Source organism: Scardinius erythrophthalmus (assembly GCF_964197995.2).
Source record: "Scardinius erythrophthalmus genome assembly, chromosome: 5".
Taxonomy (NCBI): domain Eukaryota; kingdom Metazoa; phylum Chordata; class Actinopteri; order Cypriniformes; family Leuciscidae; genus Scardinius; species Scardinius erythrophthalmus.
In genome coordinates this window covers 43,665,619-43,679,124 of record NC_138225.1, presented here as the reverse complement: position 1 = coordinate 43,679,124, position 13,506 = coordinate 43,665,619, and the positions used below count along the sequence as shown (strand labels likewise).

Below are 13,506 nucleotides of genomic sequence, written 5' to 3'. Positions count from 1 at the left end.
CATAGCAAACAAACACTGATTGAGTAACTCACAACGCTCAGGCTGTGGCTGTCTCCACTGCTGTAGGTGGTGGACAGAGTAGACGAGCACTCCTCCAGGTACCATGGCTTTTGTCCATTCTGAGTGGTGCTGCCTACTGAGATGGTGTAAATGCTGTTGGTGTAACCGTCACATGAGCAGTGGTCTTGACTCTGCCCACCATTTCCTGATGCCCACACAAAAATGGAGCCACGGCCCTTTCTGCCCTGAGAAGCAAAGAGGAATTGTGAAAAATAAATATACTAAAATGTATTTGAAATACATTTATTTTATGCTAAGTATACTGTAATACATTTGAAAATGAATGTACTTAATTTAAATAGCCTGCAATTGTACTTTCGGTATACTAAATTGATTTACATAAAGTCTGCTAAATTGGAACGACTAATTTTGTACTTAATGCACTTTAGTTATCCAGAAATAGTGCCGAGGTCCAACTAAAGATATACTTAAGTATATTTGATTTTGCTAAAATGGAACTATTGCAGGTATACTTTAGGTACACTTTAAATATCTTGCATTTAAAGACTGATAGTGATCATACTGTCCTTACTATTAGTGATATTAAAACACATTTTAGGCTTTTTTTTTGCAATAAAGAAGTACTCCAAATAAAGTTTAATCATAATATTTTTATTAGTAAGTCTCAAGCGATATATCAGTAAATTTGTTAATGGATTTTTACTATATGGATTTTTACTGCTTATTTTTTATTTATTTATTTTTTTCAGTTATTTTGCTTGCAACATTTAAATGAATTATTCACCTAAAAGAATACAAGGATATGAGGAAAAATAATAACAGGAGACCTTCTTTTTGAATGCTGGGTGTCAACCCTTGTACACTGATTTTTTTATTTTTATTTTTTACTATAAACAAAAACAATTTCAAAAGATCTTAATTTTTATGTTGTCTTTTTAAAATTTGATTCACATTTTGCATGATTTTCCATTAGACCAACCTAAAAATGCACTTTAAAGTTACACAATTGCAATGTTCGAAATGGCATACTATCATACTCTTACTATTTCTGCAGTAAAATAGGCAGTAAAAAGTAAAATAGGATGTTTACTGTGCATATGAATTCCCGGATTACCTACTCCATCTGCTGAAGGGCACTGCATGAGTGTGGCATGTGTGAAGCATGGAATAATTATAAATGTAGCTTAACACTTTTATAACAACAAGTTACTGTGAAGTACAAACTAGCTGTGTTTCCGAAAACACTATCGTTACATAAATTGCACTTTAATATCTACTGTACTTTTCCGATCAAGTAAAATCAAGTCACCTTTATTTATATAACACTTTATACAGTGCAGATTCCAAAGCAGCTTTATAGTGATAACAGGAAAATAATGATCCAGTGATGCAAACAAGCTTCAACAGAGCTCTAGTCTGACAAGAAAAAACGTGTCATTGTTCAGCTGAAGTCTATTTAGTGTTGATTCAAATATGTTCAATAACTGTGTAAAGTTCATCACTTAGGAAATAAGTTCAGTTTGGCTATAAAGCATCTTTTTTGACTGCTTCTATTGCTCTCTTCATTTGTAAGCAGCTTTGGATAAAAGCATGTAAATGTAAATATAAAAAGTACCCAGATGACTTACTTCTTCTGGCGAGATTCTGAAGTGTGCATTGGATGGACACTTTACTATCCCATGAGCACACAGGAGAGGATTTGTGAATGGCAGTGAAGTGAAGTTACTGAAGCTGGTAGGTAACATGATAATGACATGGCGAATAGCACATCCGGATAACATTCATACACATTAATACTAGAACATACTTTTTTAGTGGTTGTGAAATAATTACTCGTTCAAAATAAGTACCTATGACAGTATGAGATATTAGATGCATCCATATTCTTCTTTGCCTATGCTACTCCCACACCACACTCTATTTACGGATATGACGAGACACGCACCGTGACATACAGTATGTATGCAATTTCCCGGGAAAATCATCCGGCTAGGTCTAAAATATTTTATACTTAGAAAAGGCTTACCATACTGAATAAGAGTTAAGAAAAAACACGTTTTGGATAAAAGGGTTGATGAATTATTGAAATTTTGTTAATTTTGAACCAAAAAATGGCATGGTCGTTTCTGTCACAGTGTCTGGTTTATGTTCCCTGGGTCACCACTAGATGTCCTCCTTCCCCACGGTGTCTGTCACTATTCTGAACTGCATTTCCCACAATTCCTGTCTGTCACTGATTGTTCATTGTCTTTCAGCTGTTTCTCGTCACCTTGTCAGCACTTGTGTATATATACCCTGTCTGTTTTAGTGTTGGTCACGGAGTCGTTGTATATGGTCACCACACTTCTGAGGTCTGTCTTTCTTGCTTGTTTCTTGTTTTGTTTATTTGTATTGGATTGCTAACTTGGATTTTGACCTTGCCTGGACGACTATGAGTTGGATTACCCTTTAATAAACACCACTTTCATACTGCTCTTGGATCTCCTGATTCCTGTGTGTATTCGTGACAGAACGACTCCGTCACAGAAGGATCCAGCGGTATGTTTTCGGGCTTCTCTTCCCCGGCCGCCGAGCGGGAGAGGAGAGATTTGTTTAGGGGAACCCGCCTGGTAGTTTTCCGTGGGACCCGTGGAGGTCGCGTAGGACTGGTGGGTCGAGGGGGAGTCCAGCACCGTTCTCCACCATGGCCCCCCTTCGACTCTGGGATGGTGGAGGATCAAGTGGTGCCACCGTCTCGCCGTCGCAGATGGAGAGGGGACAAGATGGCCGCTGGTGAGCCTGTGTCTTCGGACAAGATGGCCGCTGGTGAGCCTGTGTCTTCGGACAAGATGGCCGCCGCCGAGCCTGGGTCTTTGGACAAGATGGCCACCGCTGAGCCTGGGTCTTTGGACAAGATGGCCGCTGCCGAGCAGGAGCCAGTGTCTGTTCCTGAGCCGGAGCCAGTGTCTGTTCCTGAGCCGGAGCCAGTGTCTGTTCCTGAGCCGGAGCCAGTGTCTGTTCCTGAGCCGGAGCCAGTGTCTGTTCCTGAGCCGGAGCCAGTGTCTGTTCCTGAGCCGGAGCCAGTGTCTGTTCCTGAGCCGGAGCCAGTGTCTGTTCCTGAGCCGGAGCCAGTGTCTGTTCCTGAGCCGGAGCCAGTGTCTGTTCCTGAGCCGGAGCCAGTGTCTGTTCCTGAGCCGGAGCCAGTGTCTGTTCCTGAGCCGGAGCCAGTGTCTGTTCCTGAGCCGGAGCCAGTGTCTGTTCCTGAGCCGGAGCCAGTGTCTGTTCCTGAGCCGGAGCCAGTGTCTGTTCCTGAGCCGGAGCCAGTGTCTGTTCCTGAGCCGGAGCCAGTGTCTGTTCCTGAGCCGGAGCCAGTGTCTGTTCCTGAGCCGGAGCCAGTGTCTGTTCCTGAGCCGGAGCCAGTGTCTGTTCCTGAGCCGGAGCCAGTGTCTGTTCCTGAGCCGGAGCCAGTTCCTGAGCCTGAGCCGGAGCCAGTTCCTGAGCCTGAGCCGGAGCCAGTTCCTGAGCCTGTGTCTGTGTTTGTGTCTGTATTTGTGTCTGTGTCTGTTCCTGAGCCTGAGCCTGTGTTTGTGTCTGTGTTTGTGTCTGTGTTTGTGTTTGTGTTTGTGTCTGTGTTTGTGTCTGTGTCTGTGTCTGTGTTTGTGTTTGTGTCTGTGTTTGTGTCTGTGTTTGTGTCTGTGTCTGTGTCTGTGTCTGTGTCTGTGTCTGTGTCTGTTCCTGAACCTGAGCCTGTGGTGCCAGTTCCAGTGCCCGAGCCGGTGGTGGCAGTTCCAGTGCCCGAGCCGGTGGTGGCAGTTCCAGTGCCCGAGCCGGTGGTGCCAGTTCCAGTGCCCGAGCCGGTGGTGCCAGTTCCAGTGCCCGAGCCGGTGGTGCCAGTTCCAGTGCCCGAGCCGGTGGTGCCAGTTCCAGTGCCCGAGCCGGTGGTGCCAGTTCCAGTGCCCGAGCCGGTGGTGCCAGTTCCAGTGCCCGAGCCGGTGGTGCCAGTTCCAGTGCCCGAGCCAGTGCCCGAGCCGGTGGTGCCAGTTCCAGTGCCTGAGCGGGTGGTACCAGTTCCAGTGCCAGTTCCAGAGCCTGAGCCGTTGGTGCCAGTTCCAGTTCCTGAGCCATTGGTGTCTGTTCCAGTTCCTGTGCCGTGGCCGCCCGAGGGGTCTTCACCGCCGTGGCCGCCCGAGGGGTCTTCACCGCCGTGGCCGCCCGAGGGGTCTTCACCGCCGTGGCCGCCCGAGGGGTCTTCACCGCCGTGGCCGCCCGAGGGGTCTTCACCGCCGTGGCCGCCCGAGGGGTCTTCACCGCCGTGGCCGCCCGAGGGGTCTTCACCGCCGTGGCCGCCCGAGGGAAAGTCTCCACCCTGGCCGCCCGATGGACGATCTGCTCCGCCCTGGCCGCCCGATGAATGGTCTGCTCTGCCTTGGCCGCCTGAAGGAAAGTCTTCGCCCTGGCCGCCCGATGGGCCGTCTGCTTCATCCTGGCCGTCCGATGGACTGTCTGTTTCGCCCTGGCAGCTGGCTAAACCGTCATCCTCTGTTCCTGTTCCCCTTCATGGACCTGGCCCCCCATCCCTCCCCCTGATCCTCCACCGTTCCACCTCCCTCCTGAGCTCTTGTTTTGTTTGTTTTTTGTGGGTCTTGGAGCGTCTGGTAGCCGCTCCGTAGAGGGGGGGTTATGTCACAGTGTCTGGTTTATGTTCCCTGGGTCACCACTAGATGTCCTCCTTCCCCACGGTGTCTGTCACTATTCTGAACTGCATTTCCCACAATTCCTGTCTGTCACTGATTGTTCATTGTCTTTCAGCTGTTTCTCGTCACCTTGTCAGCACTTGTGTATATATACCCTGTCTGTTTTAGTGTTGGTCACGGAGTCGTTGTATATGGTCACCACACTTCTGAGGTCTGTCTTTCTTGCTTGTTTCTTGTTTTGTTTATTTGTATTGGATTGCTAACTTGGATTTTGACCTTGCCTGGACGACTATGAGTTGGATTACCCTTTAATAAACACCACTTTCATACTGCTCTTGGATCTCCTGATTCCTGTGTGTATTCGTGACACGTTTCACTTTTTCAGGTTATATTAATCAGATCACAATTGATTAATTAGTTTGCTCATTTTTGTTGAATTGTGGCCAAATATTTAACAAAACGAGGGATTTTTTTTTAAAAAAATTCTAAAAAGAGAGAACGAATTTTATGCTTAAAGCACATGTGTCAAACTCCCCTCCTCATGCAGAGTGTAGCTACAACCAGCTCCAAAACAACTGCCTTGAAGTTTATAGTAATCCTGAAGACCTTGTTTGTTCATGTGTGTTTAATTAGGGTTGGAGATAACTCTGCCGGACAATACACTTCATTTGACACCCATGGCTTAAACCATCAAATTCATCCACTCTGCAATCTACAACCGCAATCCTATAAGATCGCTACAAATCGCACTGTATCTAAACTTGGGTACATGACTATAAGATGATGATCTTTGGTCACAAGACCGTGTCAATGAACCTCTCTCACTGTACGACGTAGGACGACCGTTTAGGAGCCTACACACTGAAATTACCACGATTGGTCATCTTTCATCTGGGACAGCCCAAAATTGTACAATGTGTACCAGAGATTAGTACAACTCAAAATTACCAAAACATTGGTCCTCCACAAATAACTTGCAGTTTTATCAAAATTAAATGTGTGAGGACCAAAAGTTACATTGTGTAGCTTTAAGTGCAACAATGAAGTAATAGGTCATAGAAGGTCTAGTATTAGTCTTTGGGTCTTGTAGAAGTATTGAACAAGCACTTTTTTCTACTTTCATATTATAGCTTCTTTCTCTTTTGTTTATGGTAAAATTAAGTTGTAAAAAGCTAAATAAATTAATTAATAATAATAATGACATTCAATGACATCAAAAACCTTTTGCCAATCTTTTAGTTTAGTAATGTTTTTCTATTTGGGAAAATGTTTTTTTTTTTTTTTTTATTAATATTAAGTCAAAATTTAAGATTTGAACCAAACCAACAAAGTAGAGTATTTTTTGTCCAAAATGAAAAAAATGTCAGTGTTGTCTTTACTCATACTCTACCCAATAATGTACATAACCAAACAAACACACACTAACTTTGCGTATGCCATTCTCCAGAGCTTGCCGGGCAAGAGGGCCAGGGCCATCTACTGTTCTGCCATCATCATCTGGACCCCAGCTGGAGCTGTAGATATCAATATACTGTTGCCTCAGACTCAGTGATTGGGCTTCCACCATATCAGTCATATCGCCATCCAACATACGCACACCTACAGGAGGAGATTGGACAGCTCCATAGATATCAAGAACATAGGCTATGTTTTGAATACCACACTTCATTCTGTAAATGTTTATTGTTGTATAATATATGCAAAAATAAAAATACATTTCTGATAACTCACCACCAATTTTTGCATTGTAGGCAACTCCGACAATGCAGAGAGAATTGTTTGCAGAGGCAGCCACCACACCAGCACATCTTGTTCCATGTCTTTAGTGAAATCACAAAGTGGAAAACCCTGTATTTGTATGGAGCATTGTATTTTAAAATGTATTTAAAATCAGCATATACGGAGACTGCACTGGGTCACAGTGTAAATGGACTGACTTGTTTTCATTGGTGGCATCATAACGTGGTGTTGGATCAGGATCATTGCCGTTAACATCATAGCTGGCTCGTGCATCCTTATACATATATGATAACACATTAATAACATCATGGCGGGTCAGGCAAAGAAGAGAAAAAGAGGATCTAAATGCAGCCTTCTTTTTATTTACCCAAACTAACAAAGATGATCACTAGAAAATAGGCACACAGGAGAAGAAGAAAAAAAAAGCATTAAATACAATGGTAAATGAAAAAATAAACAAGGCACAGGTGAACGTAATCTGTAATCATAGAAACGAACTAGCAAATGACAACCAAGGTAACAAAGGAAACAGACACAAAAAGGAAATAAGAGTAACAGAGACAAAAACAGCATACTGACAACATATGAATAGGGCTTTGCATATCTCACTCACAATTTTTAACCATCAAAATTACTGATAGACCAATATATTGGTCTTGACAATTAAGCAGTCAGTATTTGAGATTATTGATATTGACCAGTGAACAACTCCTACTTGACTGATTACTAGAAAATAAAGCACCAGGTTTGTCAATGGATAATGTACATTTTCTCTTTTCCGTTTATTTTTAATATATATTTAATATAATTATTAACATATAATACAGTATATCAGAATTGTATCAGCCATCTCTATAATTACACTTTTGACCATTTCCTTACACCTTAACCTAAGTGTTTTGCAATACAGAATTAACACAATACATTGTTGCTAACTTTTCTTTCTTTTTTCTTTTTTTACATACGTAAGTACGTTGTAGTTAAAGGCACCTAATATCAAATGTGACCAATTTATTTGATTCAGATAATCTTAAGATGTCAAAGCACTTACATAGTTTTGTTTAAGATCTGGATGCTGTCTTTCTATACCATCATCCAGTATGGAGACAACAACCCCTTTCCCAGTGTAGCCCCTGCGCCAGGCGGCCTGGATGTTCATGTCAGTCAAGCAGTTGTGATCACAGTGCTATAGAACAGTAGGAAAATATAACTCATTTTAGTATGTATCAGTATGTCTCAGGTTATCACTATAGTCCCTTAAATTGTAAAAAAAAAGTGTGCTTAATTGTACTGAATGTGCACTTGTATTGTACTTCAAATCTTAAATGTATAGTCCTACTTAAAAAAAAAAACAAAAAAAAAAAACTGTCCTTGCAGATAACAATTATATAGAGTACACTTTCATGACATCTTTCTTAACACACATAACTTTTTGAAAGTACACTTTCTAATAATGCCAATTTAAACGTTTTACTTTAAAGTACATTTTAAGTAATATGTTTCAATAATCTTTTGTCATGTCTTAAAGAAGAACACTTATTTTGATGTGTTTACTAACATACTAAAGCACATCTAAAGTACTTGACTGTGATTTCAACTGTAGAGTGTTATTTGATATTATATGTAAAGTTAATATATTTTAAATGTACTTGTCATGTATTTTACATTTATTCATTTATGCACATTTATTCATTTTAAATGTAAATTGTCAAATGAATCAAAACAAATGTGTAATTAAAATGTGTTTAATACAAGTTTTGGTAACACTTTAGTTTAGGGTCCAATTCTCACTATTAACTAGTTGCTTATTATTGCATATTATGATATTGGCTGTTTATTAGTACTTATAAAGCACATATTCATGCTTTACTCTGCATGATACTGTATTTTACAACCCTTAATCCTACCACATTCCTACTCAGTATCTAAACTTAACAGCAAGTAAGAATTGGACTTGAATCTAAATTGTGACTCAAGTTTCATTAACCATAAATGCTTGTCAATACATTTGACAGCATACTAATTGCCCAAACCTTAAAGACAATAGAAGTCATACTTAAGTCCTATACCCAATTAGGTCAAACTTTTTATTTAATTTACTCTTTTTAAAACTAAAGGATACAATGAAATGTTCATATTTTCACATATTAATTGGCTTAACATAGCAGTTCGGTTCAGTTAAATAATGCGTTTTATCTGAATATAAAATTGCTGATTGTAATGTATTGCATACTAACAATGTACCACATGCTGTCCCACTTGGCATCATTGAAGGTGGTGGCGTGGGTTTGGTCCATTGTGTCAGTTCTTTTTACTCTCTTCTGAACCATCTGTTGCTGGATCCACTCCACCTTCAGCATCAGAACATATTTATGATGTTCTACATCATACATAACATGCTTCACAAACCACAGTCAATTAAATGAAATATTCATTAAGAATAATTTTTCGTTTTTGGCAAGTTTAAGGATGCATCCGTGTGGTTTGGCGTACCGCTGTCTTAATCTGTTTTGGTAAGTGTGTGTGGTGTTTATAGGGTGGTGTAGTCTAACTTATTAACTATTCAGTGGTGTCTCTGTGACTGAAGGTATATGATCCTTGTACCTTGGTCTCCGTGGTGATGAGACTGTGGTTCCCTCTGCTTTTAATAGTGGACCTTTTGATGGTTCCTCTGTGCTGAAACTGGTAATGGTCCACTAGCCCACCTATCTGCAGAGGCACAAGGGGAAGAAGATTGTTTTAGCCGCTGCTCAGGTGTGATTGACAGAGATATAAATTATGTATCCATCCCTGACGTATGCCTACGAAACAACAAAAGGGTTATTCTACACCGCTGATAGACTTACCATCAGAGGCAACCTGAGCTAGCACTGCACGATTCAGCTGAGCTTAAACTTTGGCTGCTGATATCTCTTTGACACCCTGTGCCTTGACGTTATGATGTTGGCTGAAGACATACCAGATTTACCAGGAACTAAAAAGCTCCACAAGTGACGGCAGTTACACATTTCATTGACTGAGTGTGGGAAGTCAGTTTCCTTGTTAACACTGAAAATGTGCTCAATGACACAAAGAGAAATAAACTAATAGAGACTGTGGGACAAATAAATCCCATGATGCATTGTACAACAAACCATTGGGATTCAAAATGACCTAAAAGTAATATTAAAGGAATATTTCAAGTTTAGCCCTATACTGACAGTATCTTTTTAAATATTTTTTTTTGTAATGATTTTGAAAGAAATCAAGGCTGCATTTATTTGATCAAAAATACAGTAAACACAATAATATAGTGAAATATTATTACAATATAAAATAAATGTTTTCTGTTTTAATATATTTTCTGATTTCTAATTTATTTCTTTGATGGCAAAGCTGAATTTCCAGCAGCCATTAATCCAGTGGCACATGATCCTTCAGAAATCATTCTAATATTCTGCTTTGGTGCTTAAGAAACGTTACTTGTTATCAGAGTTGAAAACAGTTGTGCTGCTTAATATTTTTGTGTAAACCATGATACATTTTTCTTATTGGATTCTTTGATGAAAAAAAAGTTCAAAAGAACAGCATTTATTTGAAATAGAAATCTTTTGTAACATCAAAATGTACTTTACTGTCACTTTTGATCATTTTTACGAATCCCTGTTGAATTAAAGTATTCATTTCTTTCAAAATACAGTTTTTGAATACACAATGGTCTGTGGGGAAAGTGTACAGTAGATGCCCTAGACTTTGATTGTCCATTTCAAGTGCATTTATGCACACCTTTTTCTTTTTTCGCTCTCTTTTTTTTTTTTGAAAATTACATTTATTTACATCTCCATGAGCATCCAGTTACATTTAATTCTCTCTTAAATGTACCGCTGCTATACTTATTTGTGCAGTAAGGGGACAAAGAAAGTGTGCCAGTTGGTTAACTAACTGAAGTAGGGTATAAGATGCCATCAAGGTTAGGAGCTCGTCTTGCATGGTTAAACACATTTATTATACAAGAGCCAGTGACCCAGAGATATGGGTATGGTTATAATGAAAGACTAGTTTGAAAGAAAAAAATAAAAAGGAACTACAGTTTGTTTACATAGTTGATGCAATAAAAATATTAGTTTGTCTGTGAAGTTTTGTCCTGCAAAAACTGCACCTGGTGGAACAACATCTTCCAATTTCAATGACAATAAGTCTTGACTTGACTTGACTTGAATAGCATGAAAATTCCATAATATATAACAAAGTACCATGTTATTACCATATGTGACCATCACTGTATCATAGTATCACCACTGTACTTTTGTGATGAAAAGTTGCCAGTTGCAATTCTGGGATTTTACAGAAAACATGAAGACATAATAGCATACTATCTTGGTTGATAAATCGCACACTATTTAGGCCATTCAGACGTATAATAAGAATTTAAAGCAGGACACAATACAAACAAAGTTATAATAAATGTGATAACACCCACTTATATAGAAGTGAAACATCTCAATTGTTACAAGATGCTGCCACATGAAACATTTAACGATAACACTTTATTTTGAAAGTTACCCAACATACATTCTACTGACTATAAGTAACTTAAAGTAAATACATGTCGACTTATTCTACTGACCTGAACCCTAACCAAACAGTTTACCACACTGTCAGAAATAGGGGTACAGTAGGAGTCCATTTCTGTCCCCCAAGGTACAATCTACATTAACGTACACCATAGGGCTTATTATTGGACCTCAAGGTACATATATGTTATATGTACATATACATAAAAGCATACATATATGTACCATTTTCTTTTAAAGGTTAAGGTACAATATTGTACCCTTGAGGGTACAGCCCCAGTGACAAGTCATTGTACCCCTAAAGGTGTAATTATGTACTTTATTTTCTGAGTACAGTCTTCTAATACTCTAATGAGAGTTAGTTGACATGTAGTTGTAAAGTTACTTATAGTTAGTAGAATGTATAACGTGGACAATTAAAATAAAGTGTAACCCATTTAACTGGCAAAACATTTTACAGTGTACTTACCTGGCCCATATTCACGAATCCATATTTGTCTGCAATAAGATCAGCAGCATCAGGACCACCAGTCATTTTAACCGCCCAACGGTTTGTGAATAATCTCGTCTGGACACATTGGAGTCCAATCCCAAGAAAAATTGCATATAGAAAAAGTGCTGTTGGTTTCATCTTCAGATGGTTATGATCTCTGCTTCATGCAGAAGTATTGCTCTGATCACACTCCTCATTGAAAAGTTCTCATTAAAAAGCAATTTGAAATTGTCTACAACAGACTGGATTGTCAAAATGATTGTAAAAAGTTCCTAAAGGACCTAGTTTGACTGTGTGAGCGCTATTCCACTGCGATGGCTCCACTGCATCTGTTGCCTGTGGCACATCATCTCCAATTACAGTACTATCAGTTTCTACAGGTGCACTGTGTGCTCCTACAGCAAACAAGAAACACTGGGAACGCTGGATAACAGGCCTAACTTACATTCATGGCATTATTATACTAAACAGTGATGGGTAGATAATAATTAGTGTGCTTTCTGAAAACATCTGCTTGCTGTACATTGAGCTGCATACTTATTTGTAGTTGTTTTTCATTATTTTTCAATCATTCATTTGATATTCATTTAAAATCTTACATATTTTAAATTGATCAAAAGTCATGCTTCACATAAATAAACAGGAAAATAACAGAATCAGTGATGCAAACTTCATAAAAAATGAGACAAATTCAAATTCAGCTAAAGCATACAGTATACAATAGTGTTTGCACCTACATCACAGTTTGGTCAGTTACACGGATGCACGGCCATATTGGAGATACTCGGCTGTACAGTAAACAACAGCATGGATTGCACTGTTTATGTACTACTGAACACATTGTTACACTCATTTATGATATCTAAACCATGGAAAAAACACATGGAAGCTGCTAAATCATATAGAGAAGAATTTAGTAAGCAGGAAAGAGCGCGAAATTGACAAACTAATGTTAATACGTGGTAAAGATCCAAACAAGCTAGCTTCTTAGTCATGGACTGACGACCCAACAATTCTTCCTTCTATTTCTTATCCCGACATAGGCTACGTTCAGACTGTCAGTCCAAATCCAATTTTTGTTCATATCCGATTGAAATCTGGCTCTGATCGGATTTCGCGTAGTTTATACAAGTCTGTGTTGTTGCAAAGTGCCGGACGAGCAGAAAATTATTATTTTTGAATTTTGAAACCGGGGGAGACAAAAGAGCACGGAAAAAAAGCTGTGCATTCCAGCTTCCTACAGTTCTGCAGTAGGCTCAAGAAGCAGTAGTCCAGCGTGGCGGCTACACATTTCCATGTTGCAAAATTTAAATAAGACAACATCTCTATTGCAAATAAACTCCTCCATCAACGCAACGTCATTGCCATAGAAACCAATGCAGATATTCCGGAAAACTAAAGAGCTGCAGGGACACACAAATCGATCTGAACAGTTTCAATACACAGTGTGGACATCATTTTATATCAGATTCCAATAGGATACATAAATATTCGGATTTGGACTGACAGTGTGAACGTAGCCATAGTGAACTACTTTACGGCAACATTTTAGCCATAATCAACGCTTCATTTACACATGTGGTTGATGAGCTGATGCTGTGCCTCTCTCAACCACAATCGCCTTCTTTACTCAGTTTTTTGCACTCTTCTCTTTAACTTTTGACAGTCTATAGAACTCATAATTTCTGTTTCATATACAGAACCTATGGGATGTTGCACGCATGCGCGATCAGCACAAAATGAACCGGTACTGCAGTGCAGTGCATTCAAATGCATATGGGCTGTCACGGCCCAGATCAGACTCAGACGGGTCGACTGAACTAACGTAACGTCGAAGTTCGAACCCGAAAACACGAGTTGGGTAACAGACGTAATAAATCTGAAGTTGTAAAGAAAGAACGTCTTGAATCAGGAGGTGAGGTGAACTAACAGACTGCAATAGCCTGAACTTAAGACCCAACTAATCAATTAATTAAACATTTCGGTTTCTTATAATTTGGATTTGGCTGCATTACCCTATAGTTTA

At 39.7% G+C, this 13,506-nt stretch overlaps 1 protein-coding gene across 1 annotated transcript in view; it reads right to left on the bottom strand.

Moving 5' to 3' along the window:
- pcsk5a (proprotein convertase subtilisin/kexin type 5a) overlaps window positions 1–11,537 on the bottom strand; it is a 56,849-nt gene extending 45,312 nt beyond the window's left edge. The window contains exons 1-8 of the mRNA XM_081365403.1: window positions 11,457–11,537; window positions 9,039–9,143; window positions 8,672–8,785; window positions 7,486–7,620; window positions 6,632–6,708; window positions 6,426–6,514; window positions 6,121–6,293; window positions 33–245 (exon numbers count right to left, since the gene is read on the bottom strand). Coding sequence (XP_081221529.1) covers window positions 33–245; window positions 6,121–6,293; window positions 6,426–6,514; window positions 6,632–6,708; window positions 7,486–7,620; window positions 8,672–8,785; window positions 9,039–9,143; window positions 11,457–11,522 — 972 coding nt within the window. The 5' untranslated portion in view covers window positions 11,523–11,537. The remainder of the gene's footprint in view (window positions 1–32; window positions 246–6,120; window positions 6,294–6,425; window positions 6,515–6,631; window positions 6,709–7,485; window positions 7,621–8,671; window positions 8,786–9,038; window positions 9,144–11,456) is intronic.
- Window positions 11,538–13,506: the final 1,969 nt, after the last annotated feature.